The sequence below is a fragment of the Lynx rufus genome, unplaced genomic scaffold (assembly GCF_022079265.1).
Source record: "Lynx rufus isolate CCGP_SWC_20201006 ecotype Redwood Valley unplaced genomic scaffold, mLynRuf1.p SCAF_5, whole genome shotgun sequence".
Classification (NCBI taxonomy): Eukaryota; Metazoa; Chordata; class Mammalia; order Carnivora; family Felidae; genus Lynx; species Lynx rufus.
The window spans coordinates 18,602,673-18,625,300 of record NW_025814867.1 but is presented as its reverse complement, the minus strand read 5'-3'; the positions used below and the strand labels follow the sequence as shown (position 1 = coordinate 18,625,300).

Genomic DNA, 22,628 nt, shown 5'->3' with positions numbered 1-22,628 from the left:
TCAACTGACTGAGCCACCCAGGCACCCCTCTCTTCTTTATACATATATGATTTTTTACTGGTTGTACTCATAGTGTGTACATGGATTTTAAAGTATCAGAAACTCAAGTTTTTGTAAGAGTAAGTCTCAATTTTAATAACTGTTTTTAGATTATTTCCTTCATCCCAACTCGGTTGGGATGAAAATTTCACGTTTGCTTATTGTTTTCCTCTGAATTTATGTATTTTTCATCAGAAGCACGAAATATATACAACCTGGTTTTAGAAAGATTTTTTTTGGTTGCCGTTTTCAAATAACACAGAACAGGGAATGTCATTTCAAAAACTATATCTATTCTACCAGGACTCCTGAAACCAAACACATGTGTGGGGATCTTTCAAAATTTCTATGTATTTGAGTGACTGAGGGATAGCTCTGTCTGAAGGTAGGAGGCTGGAGGCTGAAATGATGACTTACAAATTTTTCCCACATTTTGGACTTCTTGATTCTATGACAATTCCTGGTACATACAGGTTTCCTGGTAAGGGTTAAGAAGCATGCACATATTACTTTATGAATCATGATAAAGTTGGAGTTTTAAAGTTGAGGACTAGAAAGGCTTTAGGTGGGTGGTAAGAAGGCTTGTTTTCCAGGTTAGTGGATATGCCATAAGCTTTATCACCTTCTTGTGTTTCCCTGTGGTAACTGAAGTCACTGTTGCCATGATAAAGGACGGCAATTTGAATGAGATCTTTTAGAATGGCTCCTGGAAATCTGACATGGTGGTCTCCTTAAAGTACCAGACCTTATATATGTGGCATTGCATATACATCTTCAGTTTCCTTCAACTGAAATGACAGAAACGAATCATAATTTGAGGGCTTAATCTTTTTTTTGGAGGGGTGGCTTAACCTTAAAAAAATTAATCTTGGTAAAAATACTAAACAGGAATAGTTAAGAATTACTGAGTGCTTATTCTAAAGATACAAAGATTAGCTGAATAGCATTTGTATTGTTGAAGCAGGTACTGGAGTCCCAAAACTTTTGATTTAAAATTTCCAAAAAAATCAAACTTTCTATTTAAAGTAAGCTGACACCAAAAATTCTAAATCCAGTTTAATTCAGTAGTAAAGGGTTTATTCCCAGTGATTTCTCACATTTGTAAGCCTGTTACACGTTGGTTTTCCCTGTCATGAATCCTTTCCATCACTTTTATAAAACACCACCACTTTTTATAAAAAGTGACCAGAAGAATATAAAATTGTAAAATTGCACGTGCCTGAGCAGAAAACTCCTACTTTTGAGATTTTTTTTCACAGGCGTGCCTAAACCGACCTGTGCTCTCAGCAGGTAAATTGCCAGAGGGAGAAGCCAGTGTCAGCTCAAAGGAAAACCCTGTTGTGGGATTTCTTTTTTCCCCTTAAACCGATCACTTTTTAGGGGGCGTTTCCACTGCATTCTCTAGTCCAAAGTCCTTCCCACCAAATTACTACTTTCCCCACCAATTTGTCACCCCCCCCCCCTTTCCCAAAGCCCTTATTGGAAAGAACTTCCTCTCGTGGCCACCCTATTCCATACAGTTCCCAGCGCCCCCCATCTCGGAACGGCTTCCCCTCTCCAACCCAGGATCCAGGTCCCCAAGCCACTTGAGAGAAAATTCCCACCTCTCGCCCCCTTCCTTGGCGTCCCGAGGCGGCGGCGGTGTGGGGGAGTGGGTGGGGAGGGGCAGGGTTTCCCGGGGTCCCCTGTGTCCTCCTCGCGCCCCCCCGGAGGTGTGCAGGGGGAGGGGAGCGCGGGTGGGTGGGACCGGGCCGGGTGGGGGAGGGGTAAGGGCGAGGAGGAGGAGGAGGAGAAGGAGGAGGAGGAGTGTGTGCGAGCGTGTGTGGCTGGGGGAAGCCATTGCCTGTTTAATAGTTGCTGTTGCTGCACTTCCGCTTCTCTCCCAGCGAGAGAGAGACACGAGTGGCCAGGCCCAGCCGCAGCCGCAGCAGCAGCCGCCGCGGCGGCACGGAGGAGCCAGACACAAAGAGAGGTACGGGGATCCCCCCCGCCTCCCGCCGCCCCCCGGCCGCGTCGCCGGGCCTCGGGGACACCCCTCGCCGCCTCCCCGGACCCGCTCCGCCCGGACCGCCGGGCACGGGGCTGAGGGGGGGCGGAGAGGGGCCGAGGAGCCCCAGGGGTCCGGGGCCCGCCCGCGGGGGATGGGTAGGGACCCCGGGCCGCGTGGGGTGCGGGGGCCGCCCGCGTCGGGGGTGGGGGGGGCATTGTGGCTCGAACTGTCAGCGCTGCCCTGGGAGCCCCCCACTGGCCGCTGAGGGGGCCGGGAGCGGGGGAGGGGGAGGCGGGGGAGCCCCGTTTTCCCCAGGGGCGGGGGCCCGCGGGGATTAACCCCTCCGGGGCGGAAGGGCTCATTGTTATTCCTTCGCTGTGGAGGCCGAGCCCCCCCCCTCGCACCCTCGCCCCACCCCCACCAGGGGTGGCAGTCGGGCGTGTGCTCGGGACCCCCGCCCCAGCCCCTCAGCCCGAGCCGGGCGGCCGAGACACCGGCCTTCGGGGAGAGGCGTCGGGGCGCGGCGCCGGGGGGCCTCGGGCCTCGTCGTCCCTGCCCCCCCCGCCGGCCTCTCCCTTCCCCCACCGGGCACCCGCTCCCCGCCTCCGTCCCCCCGTTTCGGCTTCCTCTCTTACTCTTCTCCGCCCCTCCTCTCTTCCCGATCTCGCCGAACTCCACTCTTGGCCCCCGCTGTCTCGCTTTGGCCACCCGCCCTCCGCGACCCCCGAAAAGCCGACAGAAACAGCCCCGAGGCCGGCACACCGCCGGGACCTTCCCTCCTTGCCCCGCCGAGGCTCTCCGCGCCCCCGCCCTGCCCTCCTCCGGCTGCTCGGCATCTCCCCTCCCAGCCCCGAGGGGAGCCCCGGGGGGCGCGGGAGGGGCCGCTCGCCTTGCTCCGGACCGTTTTCCCACCGCGTCCCCCACTTGGGGCCAAAAATAAACAAGCAGCGTCCGATTTGCAAAAGCCTTAATGGGCCTGTAGACTTTGAGAAACGAGTGGAGGGCGGGGGGCAGCCGGGTGCACCCCTGGCCGAAGCCCTCCTGACAGCACCCGATTTCCTTATTTATACTGACTGCATGGTTTGTGTGTTTCTGTTTTGTTTCCCTCCCCTTGCAGGGGCTGTTTGCGGGGTGGGGTGGGGGGTTCGCTATGTCGGATGACGATTCGAGGGCCAGCACCAGCTCCTCCTCATCTTCGTCCTCTAACCAGCAAACCGAGAAAGAAACAAACACCCCCAAGAAGAAGGAGAGTAAAGTCAGCATGAGCAAAAACTCCAAACTCCTCTCTACCAGCGCCAAGAGGTACCGTACTCCACCCCCATCCCCCTAGGCTTCCTATTTTCCGAACTGCCTCTTGCTGCAATTGGTCTGTCTCCCAATGAGGGGTCGCTTGAATGCTCCTCATGGTTTGTGTGTTCTTAAAAATGAAAAAAGGGTCTTGGAAGTTTTAATTATTTTACTCTATTGCTTCTGTTTTTTTTTTTTTTTTCTTTTAATCGTTGTCCACGTGCAGCTGTTGTGGCTTGCCTCTCCCATTTCTGGCTGAAGTTTGTAAGAATCCTTGTTACTTTTATTAGTGACCCCCAAATCTGATTTCAGATTACTTGTCCTGTTAATCACTAGCTTGTGACCCTTGTCAAGGCTGTCATCCTACTTAATTACTAATACCTGCCCGGACGATTCTATCAAAATGAATTCTATTACCATCTTGTCTCCTCACCTGTTGCACGTATGATCTTTTTTTGAGTAGAGCTTTCTTCACAAACTGCATAAGGAATAAATAATTCCTATTAATGGAGTAAAAAATTTAATAGGTGGAGACAGATGTTTTCAGATGGAATTTAAAGAGGTTCTTCTGATTGGGAGAGTTGAGGCAATAAATAATGTAAAATGGGTATTCTAGGTTATTTGGGGGACTTTTTTTTTCTCTTCTAAAACTTCCAATTTGCCAGATTTTAGGGAGACTCATTTTTTTCCATGCTATTTTCTCTCTTATGCTGTAAAAATCTTTGGTTCTTTTTCCAAGCTGAAGCCAACCAGTGACTCTTCTTTACTCTTTTCCTCTTAATGTCTCTAGAAGAAGCTACTTTTTTTTTACCTCGAGCATCCTTCAATAATATTCTCTGATCCCCATGACCCTTAAAATAATCTATAGCATATTCCTGGGAACCCGTGTGCCCTTTCATAAATCCTGCTGCTCTCAGGTGGACAGTCATTAAACTTTAAAGTGGCAAACCAGAAAGATAGTAAGGAATACAAATGGTGGGTTAAATAGGGGTATCTTTCTTAAAGGAATGTAAAATAAAATGGAATATGAGTCTTTAGATCTCTCCACTGAGTAGTGAGCCTGTGGAACTCAGAGTTTGAAAGTTTGTTCTTTCTCCCAGAAATCTGAAAAGTTGGTGAAGTGCTTTGGTGACCTAATCATGGGGGGGAGGGCGAAAGAGTGATTTTAGCTTAAATAGTGTAGAGGTCTAGGGTTAAATGGCAAAATTGCCTTAGCAAGATTGTTCTTACTTTCAGAGTGGTGGTTTGAGTGCAGGTCAGCTTCCCAGGAGTCCTAACTGGCCCTCACTGATGAGCCCGTGCTGGTTCTCCCAGAACCTGTCATCTACCCTGCCCACTTTAGATGGGGCTTTCCTTAATCTCCCCAACTTCCTACCCCTTTCCACCCCCATCTGCAGTAGCTGTGCTCCCTGATCCATGCTGGAGCAGCTTTTGACCTGACCTAAGGCAGGATATTTGCTTTAGGTCATTAGTATTTTTTGTGCACCAGGATATCCCTGGCACACATGAATATATTTGGGGGTAAAAGCACAGGTGTCAGATAAAAAATAGCCTCCTTTGTGTCAGCAAATTACTGAGGTGTATTTTTCATTAGACACAACTTGTCCATTTATTCTAAGTAAGTTAAGTTTTTTGGAATTGCCTGGGAAAGAGATAGTAGGTATTTAAAAAAAAAAAAAGGTGAAAAGCTACAAAGGGTTATTTTACCTGTAAAGTTAACATCAATTTTAGCTCCCTGGACATCTTGCTGAGGGAGTGTTAAAGCAGAGCTAAGATTAATAGTAGAGGCAAAAAATGGAGAGGAACAGTGTATTCAGGAAAAAATAAGGGGGAAATTAATGTTAGTAGGACCCTGTAGAAGCTGCTCTGTGAAATACATTGACTTGGAAGGTGAGTGTTGCCCGTGGACTTGGAAGGGGCACTATAGCAGGAGAGAGAATAAAAAAGAAGCCTGAATTGGCAGACGTAAAGTTACTTAACTACATATTTGATGGAAAGTGGTTTCGTTTCTAGTCCACAGGTAGAGGAAATGCCCCCACTGAGAGTGGTCTGGACAAGAATTATTCTGTGGAACATATATATGAGTTACTTCACAAATCTTGTGCCAGTAATTCTGGAAATGGTGCAAATGTTTGTTGTGGGGGTGAATTGGTAAAGCTGTTGGTATTATGCTTTTTAGGTATTAAAGAAGTAACTATTCAGTAAATATTTTATGGTAGAGTTGGTATTGACAAGGAGAAGTGAGGTCAGTAGGTATTTTTATACAAGTTGTGCTCAGGTGGAGGTTATTTTTGCGTATATACCTAGGTCTTAACATACAGTCATTTCAATAGACACAGATAAAGAATCAGGAAGCTGGAATTTCAAAGTTTTAGTCTAACATACAACGAGTCAAACAGTAGGGGTGTTAGGGAAGGTCTCAGAACTGAAATGCTTATTGGTAGCAAAAGAACTTAGCAGGACGCAGATAAGTAGCTGTCCCTAAAGACAGTGAGCAAACAGCTTCCTAAAACTGACCAGATTTGTAGGGGACAGGAAATGTCCTCCAATAGGAAGGTTTAAAGAACTTCCCCAATCACCACCCTTAATTTCTCTTTACTCACACTTGGAAAAAACACTACCTTCTAAAACCTATTCTCCATTGCATCTAGCCAGCTCAGAAAACCTTTGGAAAGAGAAAAGTTATTCATTGTGATTTCTGATCGCCTTTAGAATGTGTGTTTAGTTTTTTATTACTGTGCTGCCTCCGTGTGATTCTTAAGTTGTAACATAGCTCTTTAGGGTTTTATGTGATAGGAGCAGGAAAGGTTATAAAAATAGAAGGCACCATTTAGTAGATGGAAGACACTTAAAGGCCTCAAACTTTGTCGTATTAATTGATGCTCTAAGCACCTAGGTAAGCAGAAGACAAAGGCCAGGGCTTGGTGTGAACTGCCTGGTGGCGTCGGCCTAGGAGTGGGGGATGGGGCTCTTTGTGAAGTCGTGCGTTGGTGAGGAGATAGAAGGGGGGGGGGCGGGGGCGGAGGGGTCCCGGGTTCCGTGTCCGTGGTGGGATGGAGAAGGAAGGGGACAGACCTAAGGAAAATTAGAGGATGTCCGGGAAAAAGCAGGTCCGGAAAGGGGGAGCCGAGAGTGCGAGCGGTGTGCGGGACAGAGGCCGGGTGCACCTGTGCGGGCCGCCTGCTGGTGTCTGGCCTAGCTGGAGGGGTCGGCGGGGGTGTTAGCGCCCTAGGCTGCGCGCGCGGCGTCGGGGCTGGAGATCCCGGGACGCGGTGGAGGCGAGCCAGGGAGTCGCGGAGAGCCCCGGCGCGGGCTCTCCCCACCCCTGGCCCGCAACTTCACCCGCTGGGCTGGGGTGCGCCGCCCGAGTCGTCGGGCGCGCGGGGACTAGGGGCGGGAAGCCCGGGGGGGCGGCGGCCCGGGGCGGCCCAGCGGAGAGGGCGGCCTTGTGGCGCACGGCCTGCGTCGCGCCGGCACCCCCGCGACGCGGGGCAGGTCAGTCAGGGCCCGAGGGGCCTCGCGGGGAGCGGCCATGTTGGCTTCGTCACTGAGAACGCGGGGCGGCCTGGCGGGGGCGCCCTGCCAGGGCGGGCCGGAGGGCGCTCGAGGTGCCCGGGTGACCCGGGCAGAGACCGGGGAGGGCGGGTGGGGGGAGACGGGCGGGCGGGGGCGAGCCCTTCCCACCCGCGCGGCGGCTTGCGTTTGTCGGTCCAGGGGAGAAGACGTGCAGCGCAGAAGTGAATGTGTCCCGGCACATTCTAATGCAACTTAGAAAACGAGTCGGCGAGTGAGAAGCTTTACAATTATTTCCTAAATGGAAAACCCCGAGAAAAATAACTGCTTTACTGTGCGAGGCAAGACTGGAACCGAAACATTTTAGATGATCACAAGAGACCCCGGACCGCCAGCTCACTGCGGTGGGAAAAAAGTTTTTTCTAAACTACGGACCTGAAGCTTTTGATGTGTACTTTCCTCCTCCCTCAGTAGAACCCAGTTATCATGGCAGGCAGTTAGAACACAACCCAGTTATCTGCCAGACCTGTGCATTACCGGTGGGAGGCTACCAACGCCTTCATGTTTCTTGTGTTTCTCTCTCACTTCCCTGACTCCAGGATTCAGAAGGAACTGGCAGACATCACTTTAGACCCTCCACCTAACTGCAGGTGAGCTTCCTTTCACATTTTTTTCTTTTTAAAATTCTTCTAATCTTTATCTTGGGAGTTTTCTTTTTGTTATTAAAAATTTCTGCTTTTATTTTTTGGTTAATGCTTATTTTGGTGCTACCATCAAGTAACCGCTGCAATTGATTAACCTGAGAGTAATGTTTTGATGAGTCTCTGACAGTTTCAGTGCTATGCTGAAGAGAAGTAATGGATTTATCTGGCGTGAACGCTTTTACGTATATAAAACAGAACTGTAAAATGAATTTAAAGATGTACATTTGCCTAATGGTGGATTTTGGATATGTCATTAAGGATGATGTAAAACCTTTTTAGATACTCAGGTACATTTTGTTTTAGAAAATTGCTTTGCTGTCGCAATCTGTTATTCAAGCTCTCTATTAAGCTAATATAGCATAGAGTTAAATCTCACAGTGGATCCTCAAACTTATTTCATTGTATATACAAATTTTGTGTTGGACTTTGGCAGGCCAGGAAATAATTTGCGGCTTTGATTAAAAAGGTTTTTTTAAAAAATTTGATAGATTTAACTCTTTGGTAGGGGTGTTTTTTCTCAAAATTGCTTCAGACTATATACGTATGTGTGTTTTAGTTTCAAAACAATTTGATATCAGCTTTTCAGAGCCTTGTTAGTCACTTCATGTTATTTAGAATAGCCGTTGTGATACTGTTGAGGTAAGGTGGAAGACTTGAATTTTATTAAATCAACAGTGACTTGAGGAAGGACTTATTATATCTTGTAGTAGAGTCATGTATTTAAGGGGGATTAATTCAATTCTATTATTCCCATAGTTTAAAAAATTAAGTATAACAATCTAATTCTCAGCTCTCAGGATTAGTACTGGAATAGGATGTGACATTTCAGTAGTGTTCTCAACTTAAAGGTAGAAGTAGAAATTACCAACAAGAAAATATTCAGTGGCCACACACAGTTTAAAAGAAGTATGTGGAGATATTCAAGTTGAAAAACTAAATGGAATATTTTGCTTATTAATGCTGAACTTTCTAATGTATGGTTAATGGAAACTTTAATATTGGCATTTTGGTTGTATATGTTCTTAATGTTGGTCAGGTGTGGGATATTTGGTAAAATTTTGTCCTGTTAGTAAAGAAAGTCGTGACTCTTAAACTGTTTGTAACTGAACTACTTATTTATTCTTAACACTTTCTCTCACGGCTTTTAAGAATCTTTTCACACTGTTGAGAAAGTGGAGAAATGGGTAAGGGTTAGGGCTGTGACATCTTTTTATTTTAGTGGAACCATTGTTCAGATTGAAGCCTAAAGTTCCCTTTGGTTGGTTGTGTTGAATCCTTGGGCATTCCCCATGGTAGATGTGTGCTGTTGTGGTTACTGCTCCTGTTTGGTATCATGTCTCTTCCAAGTGTGTGTGTTTCTTGTGAGTTCAGACGACTTTAGCTGATGAAATTACAAGGTTTTTAAAGCATGATTTCAAAACTAATAACATTTATCAAAACATAATGGATTTCTGGGGCGCCTGGGTGGCCTAGTCGGTTAAGCTGAGACCCAGGTCGTGATCTCACGGTTCGTGGGTTCGAGAGTCGTGTCGGGCTCTGTGCTGACAGCTTGGAGCCTAGAGACTGCTTTGGATTCTGTGTGTCCCTCTCTTTCTGTTCCTCCCCTGCTAGTGGCCTGTCTCTCAAAAATAAAGATTAAAATTGTTTAAAAAAAAAAACCAAACAAACATAATGGCTTTGTAAGCAATTTGAGGGTTTTTGTGGGATTAATAACTTTTAAAACATAGATATACTTTAGTTTCACACCATTTTAGCTGAGTTCCTGTGTGATTTGTGCTGCTGAACATGTAGAAATCCATCCTAATTACCCCTTTACGGTGAAACCTGTGAGTGTTGCGGGTACTCTGGTGAAGCACCAAACAGGATGACTATTTTATGAAAAAAAATTTGCTGAATTTCATAGAAAACGCCGGCAACTTTAATTTGTGAGAGAATGTATATTATGTTGACTTTTAAGAATAAAGGTGGCTTTATTTCCTGAAAAACTTTTTTAGAGTGGCTGCTTCTGTTATATGAATTACGGTTTTTCCTTTGTCTTGGCTTACTAGAGTTAGTGACTAAATGTTACACAGTAGTCTCAATATTCAGCTACTTGAAATGAATTTGGTTTTGTTTTTGTGTTGGTACCTTATGGGATTGAAGTATTTAATATTTTAATGTACATTATTTGAGATGGAAAATGATAATTTAGTTTGGGGATACTTTTTGAAGTTAAAAATACGTGAATTAAATGACCTTGAATGCATGTGTTTATTTTTAATAAATTTTTCCAATAATTACTCTCAGCATGAGAGCTCAATAGCTTGGTTCTTCTGAAATTGTGGTTTCATCAACTATAAATTATATTTTGAGTGAGTTAAACAATTGACTTTCAATTAATGTGTGAGTGAGGGGCAGAGAAGACAGAGGGGCAGAGGATCCGAAGCAGGCTTTGTGCTGACAGCAGAGCCTGATGCGGGGCTGGAACTCACAAACTGTGAGATCGTGATCTGAGCCGAAATCAAGAATCAGATCTTAACCAGATGCTTAACTGACCGAGCCACCCAGGCGCTCCTCAATTGATGTATCTTGTATATTAATCCTTTATAGGACTCCCTTTCTTCAGTCAGTATTCAGCCTGTGGTTTTAAATTTAAACCATATTTATTAAAATATAGCAGTGGCAGAAAGTAATCTCTGCAATAATCAACTGTGTATTGAGATCAGTGGAAGAATTGCTTCCCTTGAAGGTGCACTGCTTGCATTCCAGTAATTTTTAGCACTTTACTTGGCAAACTTCAAAGTTACTGAACTTAAACTTGTGTGAAATGCAATTGCTAAATATGTTGTAATGTGTGAGCACATAAAGTTAAATCCTCAATGTTGTATATTGTGTCAAGTAGATTTTTTTTTTTTTTTACAACACTGCAGATTATATTCAGTGTCCAGGTGAGAAGTATTTTAACTGAATATTTAAAAATTTCTCTATGTTGCTGTATAAATCAAATTCTTTGGTATTTCTGAACTATTTGGTTGTTTTTTTTTTATTTATTTTTTTTTTTTAAATTTTTTTTTTTTTCAAAGTTTATTTATTTTTGGGACAGAGAGAGACAGAGCATGAACGGGGGAGGGGCAGAGAGAGAGGGAGACACAGAAACGGAAACAGGCTCCAGGCTCTGAGCCGTCAGCCCAGAGCCCGACGCGGGGCTCGAACTCACGGACCGCGAGATCGTGACCTGGCTGAAGTCGGACGCTTAACCGACTGCGCCACCCAGGCGCCCCTTGGTTGTTTTTATATATACAGATGAAGTAATGGTCTCCGAACTCATGTATTGTGCATTTGGTTGGATTTTTTTCCCCTGCAGTTTGTCTGTCTGTTTAGGAAAAAATACTGTCTTAAGTACTGTAATGATTTCTTAAAGCATGCCCTATTTTGGATTGTAAAATTATGCCTTTTATTTTTTTGAGTTTTAAATGAAATTATGCCTTTCAGATAGCTGGTGAACTCTGGGCCACTAGAGTCAGTTTTGCACCTGCTGTTCATAGCCTAGGTCTCAAGCTTTGCTGAATTGACTAGTTACAGCTATATAATCTGTAGACATTAATGTCTGTAAACAGTATGGTTACATATAATAAATGAAATTTTGTCCAAGTCCTTTAAACTTCAGATTTTATTTTAAGAAAATACTGGTGTTTTGAGTAAACTATTCATACAGCGACTTGAAACTTAAAAATTCAGATTCTTTTAGAGCCAGTATGTTAAGATAAAATGTCTTCAAGAAGTCATTAAGCATTTCAAGCATGGTGAAGAATAAAAAAATAGGTTTTTGTTTTATATAACTTTATTGCATTTTGATGATTATTTTTGTGTTTCTTAAATATGTAAGCCCAACTAAGTAGATATTTTTATTTTTGAGAGAACTATGTAATCAGATACAGTTGATTTTATTTTATTTTTTAATTTTTTTTAATGTTTATTTTTGAGGGAGGGAGGGAGGCAGGGAGAGGGGCAGAGAGAGAGAGAGAGAGACAGAACCTGAAGCAGGCTCCAGGCTCTGGGCTGTCAGTACAGGGCGGGGCCCATCGAGGGGCTCAAACTCTGGAAAGGTGAGATCATGACCTGAGCCGAAGTCTGATGCTTAACTGGCTGAGCCACCTTAGGGGCCCCCAGATACAGTTGATTTTGAAGTTTTACAGCTAAACCTTACCTTTTAAAAGATAATTTTAAAGTTAAAGTGAAGAGCATGTAAAAAATATAATGCAGTTGTTGGAAGAGGTTAACATTTTTTTAACCTTTTTTCTCATTTACTAAAACGGCCGACCATCTGACTTGCCTAACTCCTAGTATTGTAAAGTTCAAATGAGATTAGAGTTGTCTGTATGTATTGTTAGAGTTGCCCATTTAGCTCCTTTTAATAGCTCATATTTTTCTCTTTACTAACATTGCCTTTTATTGCTTGCATTTTAAGTACAGTTTTAAGCCATTATACAACAACATAAGAGTGAATGTTTTTGGAAAGTTGAGATGTAGAAGTTGTGTAGTAAAACGTGAAAAATTCTCCTCATGATCTGTTCTGATGCTACCCCTTTGCACAGAGATGCTCCGTACTCCAAGCTAGCTTGCACTTTGTGTGTATCCTTCTGGATAGTTTCAGAGAATTTACTGAATATTGTGGTATTTCTCTGGTTTTACAAAATCTGGGTTTGGTGGTAATAATGAGATGTCAATTTAGAAATCCCAGGCTGCTAACCTTGGAATGAAGAGATCTTTTTCTTGCAATAGTCAAGGCCTCTACATCTTGTCCAAGTTCAGCATGCTTTAAATGGTTGTTTGGGTGTAAGAAATGGTTTCAGCAGAAGTCATCCTTTACAAAATCCTGTATCTCACCTGAAAAAACTCTTTTTATGTATCTTTCATTCATTTGGTGTTACTAAATGCATTAAAGCTAAATGTGACCAGCATCTGAACAAGTTTTCATTTGGAGAGTTACCAGTTAAGTGTGCTTGCCTTTAAGTGCATAAAGGCAGTATTGAAAAATAGTGAGAACCAGGAGACTGGAGTGTCAAGACAATCAAAATAGCCTCTGAACCAGGGTCAGGTTCCTGGAAATTAAGATCATTAGCTGGGGCCTTGAGAAGGTAGGAAGGAAGGAAGTCTATCCAGAAGTGAATTGCTTACTAAGGGAGTAGGAACTTTTGTGGCTGTTGTGTTTACCAAAAGACCCTGTGTCTGGATTGTAAAACTATACTGCTGTTGTTCCTCAGAAAGCTAACCAGAATTATCATATGACCCAGCAGTTACACTCCTAGGTATATACCTGATTGAAACAGGATTGAAAACAGGGAGTCACGCAGATTCTTGTCAGTCAGTGTTTATAGCTGTTCATAATAGCCCCAAAGGGGAAACAACCCAAGTATCCATCAATAGATGAATACATAAACAGAATGGGGCATTTGCAATGGAATATTATTCAGACATAAAAGAGAATGAAGTTCTGCTATGTGCTACAGTATGAATGAACCTTGAAAATGTTACACTAAATAAAATAAGCCAGACACAAAAGGACAAATACTGTGATTGCAGTTACATAAAATACCTAGAATAGATAACTTCATAGAGACAGAAGATGAGAGGTTTTCAGGGCTGGTGTGGGGGAAGGGGAAAATGAGGAATTATTTCTTAATTGGCATAGAATTTCTTTTTGGGGTGATGAAAATTTTGGAAATAGTGGTGATGATTGTACCACATTGTGAATATAATTAATGGCCTCGAGTCTTACCCTTAAAAATGGTTAAAATGGCATAGTTTTTTAAAGTGTTTATTTTTGAGAGGGAGAGAGAGAGAGCAAGCAGAAGAGCGGCAGAGAGGGAGATAGAGGGTCTGAAGCAGGTTCTGGGCTGATGGCAGAGAGCCCAGTGTGGACTCAAAATCACAAACTGTGAGATCATTACCTGGGCTGAAGTTGGATGCTTAACCAACTGAGCCAGCCAGGCACCCCTAAGATGGCAAATTTTACACATTTTACCACAAAAGAGTTAGGAAAACCCCTGTACCAGTGTTAAAATGTATCTTGAGTGTTAAAAATGCTTATAGCTTACAAGGCACATTTCAGTTTTTAGGGATTCTTGTGAAAGATACTAGTATTAAATACTTGTCACTTACCTTGAGTCCCTGTTACACATGAAAGCTGCCTTCAAGGAGTTCATTGTCTAGTAAAGGTGGTAAGAAATGCATGTACAGATTTTGGATAGTACTTGGAAACATGAATATTATTTGGGAAGTAGTAAATGCACAGTATGTGTTATGAAGGTTCAGAGCAGCGAGAGATTGCTTTGACCTGGGTGTGAGAAGTAGTGTCTGCAGCACTTCGAGATCTGGGAAAGCTTCATGGAGGAAATGAAAAGTGGGGTAGAAGAGTAAGAGGCATCTGTAGCAGAGGAAAGGCCAAGAGGGCGCCGTTGGGCAATAGTGAAACCTACGACTAGAGAGGAAAGAGTGGGAGAATAAGCAGTAAGAGATAAAGTTTATGTTCCTCAGGGTCAGGCTGAGGCTTTGAATATCATTATACAGTTACTGGAGAATCTTTGAAACTCTTGAGCTGGAAGTATAATCCAGTTAGAGCTGAGTGTCTGGAAAGACACAAAGCAAGGATTGAGTGGAGTTGGGTGGGAACCGAAAGACTTGGGAGAGCTGCAGTAGTCCAGGAGGGAGACCAGGTTAGCAGGGAGGCAGGCAGCAGCATCGAAGTGGAGAGGAAAGAGAGATGCAAAGCAGTAGGATCTGGAGAACTCCGTCACTGATTTTAGAGATGCAGGACTTGAAAGGAGTCAGAGCTTCTCTGGGTATTGGGGGAAATTGTGGTGCCATTAACAGAAATCAGTAAGGCTGAAGATGAACTGGTTTGAGAAAACAGAGGGATTAGATAGATCCTCCTTCCAGGGTTTAAATATTTGTCTCGTTGACCGAACACAATGCTCAGTGTATTGCTGCCACTTAGTAGGCTCAGTAAATATTTGCAATTTGATCATATATTTAAGTTTATTATTAATTGGTCTTTGAACTCTCACATCTACCTGGTCTAAGATTAGATTAGATTAGACAGATGGATTATAAACTTCTGAAAAGGCAGGAAGCATGATTTTTCTCTTTGATTCTGATCTTATGTGTTTTTTTCCCCCAACTTTCTTAGTTTACAGAATTTCAAAGCTTATAGAAAAGCTGAAAGAATAATACAGGAACACCCATCTAAGCCATCATCTGTTAAAATTTCACCACATTTGCTTTGTCTCTCTTTTAAAAATGTCTAAATATTTATTTTGCAGAACCTTTTGGAAGTGTGCTGCAGGCATCATGACACATCCATGTGTTTAGGGTACATGCATTGAACCTGAGGTGGGCTGGCAGGGATGCTGAGGCTGGAACTGGCTTTGGGGGAGTACATGTTAGATTTGAAAGTTTGGATGATGGTTGAAGTATGCCTGATGGCCAAGGGGAAGAGAATTGAGAATTGTGCCGTGTGGGATGTCTACAAAGGAAGGATGAGGGGAAATAACAAGGACCTGGAGAAAAAAGAAGCAATGTAGGAAGTGAGCTGCAAGCTCTAGGGGAGGTCAAGGAAATTTTTTCATTAGCCTTTAAAGTGTAGAGTTAAGAGTGTGCTCTCTAGGCTGAGAAGAAGAAGTAGAAAAAAAAAATGAAAATGGCAAGGAGGGAGATACTGTAATGTTTTTAAAACATGATTGTAGAGAAGATGTGATATGTGATAGATATGTGATAGATATGTGACATGTGATAGAATATAGAACTGAGATCATAAGTGGAAAGCATATATTTAGAAAGGTCGGAAGCCTGGAACTTTATGATAGAGTGACAGTTTCTAGAGGATTGGAAGCATTTTTTCGTCCTTGAATAACACTCCAGCTACTTGCATAGAACAGAAGGAAGCAACGTCTGTCCCCAGTGTTCTTTGGTTCTTTCTGGATAGACTTTAAGTTCCTTGAGAGCAGGAATTCTGTCTTTGTCATCCCTACCTTGTCCAAGAAAGAGTAGATAAACAGTACATATTTGTTAAATTAAAACACCGACACAAAAACCTAATTTGAGTCTGAAGGCTTAATGGAATGTCTTCATTACCCTCTTCAGAAAATAATGGAAAGAGCTGTGGAAATTGCTGTCACATTTTACAGCTGTCTGTTGCTGGCAGTCTTTCTGAGTTGGCACTCGAGCAGTTTTGGCAATTTTCACCTTCTCGGAATCACGGAGGAGCTCTGGACCACAGTGTTCTACAAAAGACAGGATCAGTGCTGTGGGCTAGATTGAGAAGACGTATAAAGAAAATACCAGTACCTTCGATTACCATGTTTTGACTTGATAAGATTAGTGTTTGCCAACAAGTGAGCGTGGGTTTAGGGGTGCTAAGTAAATTGGACTTCCTAGTGATGTTCCCCCAAATCCTAAAGCTATTCCAGATAGTTACGTTAGAGATGCTGGCACCCGCCTGAGACATCTGACACATTCCCCATCATCAGTGGAGTGAAACAGGGTTTCATAATAAGCCCATTCTTATTCAGCCTCTCTTAATGCAGCCATGCTGTAAAGTGAAACAAAAGACCTAGTAACTAGTGTCAGAATATGGCTCTAATCCTCTGGGAAACTTCCTATTCTATGGGTTGAGAAGCTCATCAAAGCTCTTTGCTTGAAAATTGTAATCCAGGAATTGCTGTATGCTCGTGGTTTTTTTTCTTGTAACATACATGCAAGTGATTATGGATTACTTTGTAGAGTCTGTGCTGCACTGCACTGCATAGATGATAAACCTGTGGAAGGCAAGGTGGTGTCTCAGCCCAGTCAGTAAAGGCTTAGGAAGCCAACAGTTTTCGTATGCAGAACGTAATTGAAAGTTGTCACTGGGTTTTGTTACTTGGGGTAGCATACTATTCACTAATATGTCAATTAACAAAGTAGTCAGAAACAATTCTGTCTGCTTTCTTCTTTTTTTTCCTGTCTGCTTTCTAAAGAACCTGAATAGGACAGAGGGAAATGCCAGGCCACAATAAAGGGACTGTAGTATGAAATTCTTAAATAGCACTCAACATTGCATTTGCTACAGGTGTCACATCTGACTTATCTCTAGTACTGACTTGTGTCAGCATTAAATTTTATTTTTTATTATTTTTTTATTAAAAGTTTTTAACATGTTTTAGAGAGAGAGAGAGAGTGCGCGCGCAAGCAAGCAAGGGTGACGCAGAGAGAGAAGGAGACACAGAATCGGAAGCAGGCTCTAGTCTCTGAGCCGTCAGCCCAGAGCCTGATGTGGAGCTCGAACTCCAGAACAATGAGATCATGACCTGAGCCGAAGTCAAGTGCTCAACTGACTGGGCCACCCAGGTGCCCTTTTTATTTTTTAAGTTTATTTATTTTTGAGAGAGAAAGCATGAGTGGGGGAGGGGCAGAGAGAGAAAATCCCAAGCAGGCTCCTTACTGTCAGCATGGAGCCCAATGCAAGGCTCGAATCCACGAACCATAGAGATCATGACCTGAGCCGAAGCTGGACGCTTAAGCAAATGAGCCACCCAGGCGCCCCTAAGTTTTAAATAGTAATAATTGATGGCGGCTCAGTAGGGTTGACCAGTATTGAAATGATGATCATTATGTGTAATACCAGGACACTGGGTATTTGTATCTATTTTAATTCATGGAAAATTGATGTGGGATAGATCTTAATAAGTTCTGTAAGAAAAGACATAGAAGCACATTTTCAGATAGGAACAGAGCAGTTTAGAATGATTTTACTTAGAAGTTTTAGATAGGATACAGGTCAAAAGGTCAGGATTGGGGTGCCAGGGTGGCTTAGGTGGTAGAGTGTCTGACTCTGGATTTTGGCTCAGGTCGTGATCCCAGGGTTGTGGGATCGAACCCTACATTGAGTTCCTCACTGAGTGTGGAGCCTGCTTAAGTTTCTTTATCTCTCCCTCTGTCCCTCTCCCCTACTTACGCTCTCTCTCCCTGAAATAAAAAAAAGTCAAGATTATAATCAGGAAGCAGTGTTGTACAAGAGTGACAACAGCCTGAGTAAATCAGGTCATATTCATTTAAGATATTAGAGTCCTCTGTGCTATGTAGGTGACTAAAACAGACCTGGCCTCTGATTTGTGGAATTTGAGTTTCATTTTATTTTATTTACTTATTTTTATTTTTATTTATTTATTTTTCTTATATACGTAAAAAAATTTTTTTTTAATTTACATCCAAGTTAGCATATACCGCAACCATGATTTCTGGAGTAGATTCCTTAATGCCCCTTACCCATTTAGCCCATTCCCCCCCCCCCACAACCCCTCCAGTAACCCTCTGTTCTCCATATTTATGAGTTTCTTATGTTTTGTCCCCCTCCCTGTTTTTATTTTATTTTTGCTTCCCGTCCCTTTTGTTCATCTGTCCTGTGTCTTCAAGTCCTCATATGAGTGAAGTCATATGATATTTGTCTTTCTCTGACTAATTTCACTTAGCATAATGCCCTCTGGTTTCATCCACATGGTTGCAAATGGCAACATTTCATTCTTTTTGATTGCCGAGTAATATTCCATTGTGTGTGTGGAATATGTGTGTGTGTGTGTGTGTGGAAGATGCGAAGACCACATCTTTATCCATTCATCCATCGATGGACATTTGGGCTCTTTCCATACTTTGGCTATTGTTGATAGTGCTGCTATAAACATTGGGGTGCATGTGCCCCTTCAAAACAGCACACCTGTATCCCTTGGATAAATACCTAGTAGTGCAGTTGCTGAGTCGTAGGGTAGTTCTATTTTTAATTTTTTGAGGAACCTCCATACTGTTTTTACAGAGTGGCTGCACCAGTTTGTGTTCCCACCAGCAGTGCGAAAGAGATCCTCTTTCTCCGCATCCTCGCCAACATCTGAGGATGTTGCCTGAGTTGTTAATGTTAGCCATTCTGACAGGTGTGAGGTGGTATCTCATTGTGGCTTTGATTTGTATTTCCTGGATGATGAGTGATATTGAATATTTTTTCATGTGTCGGTTGGCCATCTGGATGTCTTCTTTGGAGAAGTGTCTGTTCATGTCTTTTGCTCATTTCTTCACTGTATTTGTTTTTTGGGTATTGAGTTTGATAACTTCTTTATAGATTTCGGATACTAACCCTTTATCTGATATGTCGTTTGCAAATATCTTCTCCCATTCTGTCGGTTGCCTTTTAGTTTTGCTGATTGTTTCCTTCACTGTGCAGAAGCTTCTTATTTTGATGAGGTCCCAATAGTTTATGTTTGCTTTTGTTTCCCTTGCTTCTGGAGACATGTTGAGTAAGAAGTTGCTGCGGCCAAGATCAAAGAGGTTTTTGCCTGCTTTCTCCTCAAGCATTTTGATGGCTTCCTGTCTTACATTTAGGTCCTTCATCCATTTTGAATTTATTTTTGTGTATGGTGTAAGAAAGTGGTCCAGGTTCATTCTTCTGCATGTCGCTGTCCAGTTTTCCCAGCACCACTTGCTGAAGAGACTGTATTCCATTAGATATTCTTTCCTGCTTTGTAGGGGATACATTTGTGGGTCCATTTCTGGGTTCTCTATTCTGTTCCATTGATCTGAGTGTTTTTGTGCCAGTACCATATTGTCTTGATGATTACAGCTTGAAGTCCGGTATTACTGTTTTTATTTAGTGGTTTTTTTTTGAGGGGGGGAGGGTGGAGAGAGAGAGGGAGACCCAGAATGTGAAGCAGGCTCCAGGCTCTGAGCTGTCCGCACAGAGCCTGATGTGCGGCTCAAACCCATGAACTGTGAGATCGTGACCTGAGCTGAAGTCGGAGGCTCAACTGACTGAGACACCCAGGCACCCCTACTTACTTATTTTTAAAATCACTTTCTGTAATATGTCAATACGTATGTAAATACATGAGGCTCGAAAGCAAGAAAGCACTCAGTCCCCGAGTTGGTAGTTTAGGGGAAATTCATGACAACGAGCCTTTCCAGTCTCCCAGGAAAAGAAGGGGTTGAGAGGACACAATTATCACTAGGCCTCTGGTGAACTCAGTGCTGCGGCCACACATGGCCTAGTTCTTCACCAAGTTTGGAAAGTACTAATTGTCCTGGTCCTGCTCCTACTCCTACACGTGGCCTCCAGCTTCCAGAATGGCCTCTTCCTTTAGTTCTGTGGCATTTTCACTTGGGAGAAGACTGCTTACCCTGTTGTGGTGTCAGAGTTCTGGAGGACTTGTCATCTAATAGGATGATGAAGGGAGATCTCGTTAGTACCTTGCCATTTGCTTTCCACCTGTGGTACTTAGAACCTCAAGATCGGGGCACCTGGGTGGCTCAGTTGGTTGAGTATCCATCTCTTGATTTTGGCTTAGGTCATGATCTCGCAGTTCATGAGATATAATCCTTTTTTGGGCTTCCTCCTGACCTGTGAAGCCTCCTTGGTATTCTTTCTCCCGCTCTCTGCCCCTCCCTGACTTGTGCTCGCGCATGCGCATGCATGTGTGAGTGCGCAAGCTCTCTAAGTAAATAAACATTAGAAAGAAAAAAAAAAACTTAATGGTCGAGGAGTCTCAGGGTCTCTCAAGGGCTCGTCTGAGCCCTGGCTGGCCATGGGGATTTCTGAGGGCTGTCCTGCTTCCTCCTTGGAGCACACCTCCTCTCCCTCTGGCTCTAGGATGGCATCTGGTTCTCAAGGGAAAACTGGGTACCCAGAGGCATGTCCAGTTCAGAAGATGAAATTGCCTCTAAGGGCAGAACAGGCTCTGGGGGAAGATTTGATTTGGGGGCTTCAGTCTCAAATACTTCACTCAGCTGTTTCACCACTGGGCTTGGGGTCTCTCTGCTGCTGGTCTTCAAGGTGTCTGCAAGGCTGAGGATAGGAGAGCAGGGATCTGATCAGAACCTTCCAACTGCTCCCCTGTTGGTAGGTTTGGCTGTGGAGAGCTCTCCGCCTGGATGGGAGTGTGTAGGATGCTGACACTAGGTAAATGGGAATCTGCCTCCAGGGCCAGAAGCTTGTGCAGTGGAGGTCGTGCTGGAGTGACTGGGGTGCTCTTTGCAGAGCCCCGCCTGGGGCAAGGAAGGGATGCTGGGCCCCTACCCCTCTTTTGGGTGCCCAGCAGCTGGAGCCTCATCTGACACAGCCCATGCTGTTTCAAACTTCCCTGAAACTTGAATTTTAGTAGGCAGTACAGACAGTAACCGGCAGAAGGATAGATAACTACAAGTTGAGTCAGCTTGTAAGAGAAATTAACAGTGCATTGGTGGAGAATAATTGGGGTAGGGAGGTTACTTGGAGAAGGTTTTAAAAACATATTTAGGCAAAGATCTGAAAAATGAGAAGGAAGGAGGAGTCCTTGTGAAAAGTACAGGAAGAACATCCCAGACTGAAACACAAACACGGAGGCCCTGAGATGGGGAGAACCATGTGATGCAGGATCATGTAGACCAAGATAGAGAGTTTGGATTTTCATTTTAAGAAGAGTGGGAAGGGGGCGCCTGGGTGGCGCAGTCGGTTAAGCGTCCGACTTCAGCCAGGTCACGATCTCGCGGTCCATGAGTTCGAGCCCCGCATCGGGCTCTGGGCTGATGGCTCAGAGCCTGGAGCCTGTTTCCGATTCTGTGTCTCCCTCTCTCTCTGCCCCTCCCCCGTTCATGCTCTGTCTCTCTCTGTCCCAAAAATAAATAAAACGTTGAAAAAAAAAAAATTAAAAAAAAAAAATAATAAAATAAAATAAAAAAAAAAAAAAGAAGAGTGGGAAGCCATTCAAGGTTGTGAAGCAAGAAAGTGACATTATTTCAGTAGTGATTTTCCTACCCTACTTGCTGTGTGGAAGATCACTGGGGAGGAAGGCACAAGTGGAAGAAAGGAGAGCAGAAAGGAGGGTATTAGTGTATTCTAGGCAACTGGTGATGGCAGTTCGTATTAAGATGGTGGCAGTGAAGATGGGATTAGATCACCTGGACCTGTTGATGGATGGATTGCATGTGGGAGATGAGAGAAAGGACCAAGAATGGCTCCAAGTTTCTGTGGTCTTCGATGATGGCCTCATTTTACTGAGAGGAACAAGACTGGAATAGGATCTCTATGTGTTTGGGGATGAGGACAGCATAGAAAATGAGTCTTTGGGGCGCCTGGGTGGCTCGGTCAGTTAAATGTCTGACTCTTGATCTCCACTCAGGTCATGATCTCACAGTTTGTGGGCTCGAGCCCCACGTTGGGCTCTGTTCTGACAACACAGAGCCTGCTTGGGATTCTGTCTCTCCCTCTCTGCCCCTTCCCCACTCAACTTCTCTCTGTCTCTTTCTCTCAAAATAAGTAAATAAACTTAAAAAAAAAAAGTGTTCTAACATTTCTGGGGGGGGGGGAAGAAAAAATGAGTCCTTCTTTGTGGATATGTTAGGTTTCAGGTAGATACTAATGAGGCATCCAAATGAAGGTGTCAAATAGAAGTTAGATATAAGAGGGGCACCTGGATGGCTCAGTCGGTTGAGCGACTGACTTCGGTTCAGGTCATGATCCGCGGTCTGTGAGTTCGAGCCCCACATCGGGCTCTGTGCTGGCAGCTCAGAGCCTGGAACCTGCTTAGGATTCTGTGTCTCCCTCTCTCTCTGCCCCTCCCCTGCTCATGCTCTCTCTCTCTCTCCCTCTCTCTCTCTCTCTCTGTCAAAAATAAATAAATATTAAAAAAATTTTAAAAAGTTAGATATAAGTAATTGGAACTTAGAGGAATATTTTGAACTCAAGATAGACACATAAGCTTGAGCTACATGTACATTTGGGAGACGTTCAATATATAGAAGCTCTTATCTGGGGAATGCCTCAAGCTCACCTAGAGAAGAAAGGTGTAGTGGGAAGAGGGCCCGGGATGCAGACTTAAACCTGTAGCATTTAGAGGTTGTATGGCCTGAAGGAGAAGCGAGCAAAGGGGACTGAGAGCAGGAAAATCGAGAGCGTAGTGAGTGGAAAGCATTTTGAGGTAGAGTGGTCATCAGCTCTGAAATAACACTGTGAGGTCAGGAAAGATGAGCAAGTAACCTGGATTTCACAATTTCAAATTTTTGGTGACCTTTACAAGACAGATCTAATGTAAGAGATGTGACACAAAAGAGGGGATGATTTT

At 43.8% G+C, this 22,628-nt stretch overlaps 1 protein-coding gene and 1 pseudogene across 2 annotated transcripts in view; one reads left to right on the top strand and one right to left on the bottom strand.

Moving 5' to 3' along the window:
• Positions 1-1,878: 1,878 nt before the first annotated feature.
• Positions 1,879-22,628, top strand: part of LOC124526282 (ubiquitin-conjugating enzyme E2 E1) — an 82,791-nt gene continuing 62,041 nt past the window's right edge. Inside the window, exons 1-3 of one of the 2 annotated variants that reach the window (XM_047099175.1) lie at positions 1,880-2,011; positions 3,147-3,331; positions 7,429-7,479. In XM_047099175.1, coding sequence (XP_046955131.1) covers positions 3,180-3,331; positions 7,429-7,479 — 203 coding nt within the window. In that variant the 5' untranslated portion in view covers positions 1,880-2,011; positions 3,147-3,179. Of the gene's footprint in view, positions 2,012-3,146; positions 3,332-7,428; positions 7,480-22,628 lie in introns of both variants that reach the window. The other variant, XM_047099176.1, reaches the window with a different exon arrangement.
• On the bottom strand, positions 19,578-20,639 carry LOC124526485 (cell division cycle-associated protein 3-like; annotated as a pseudogene).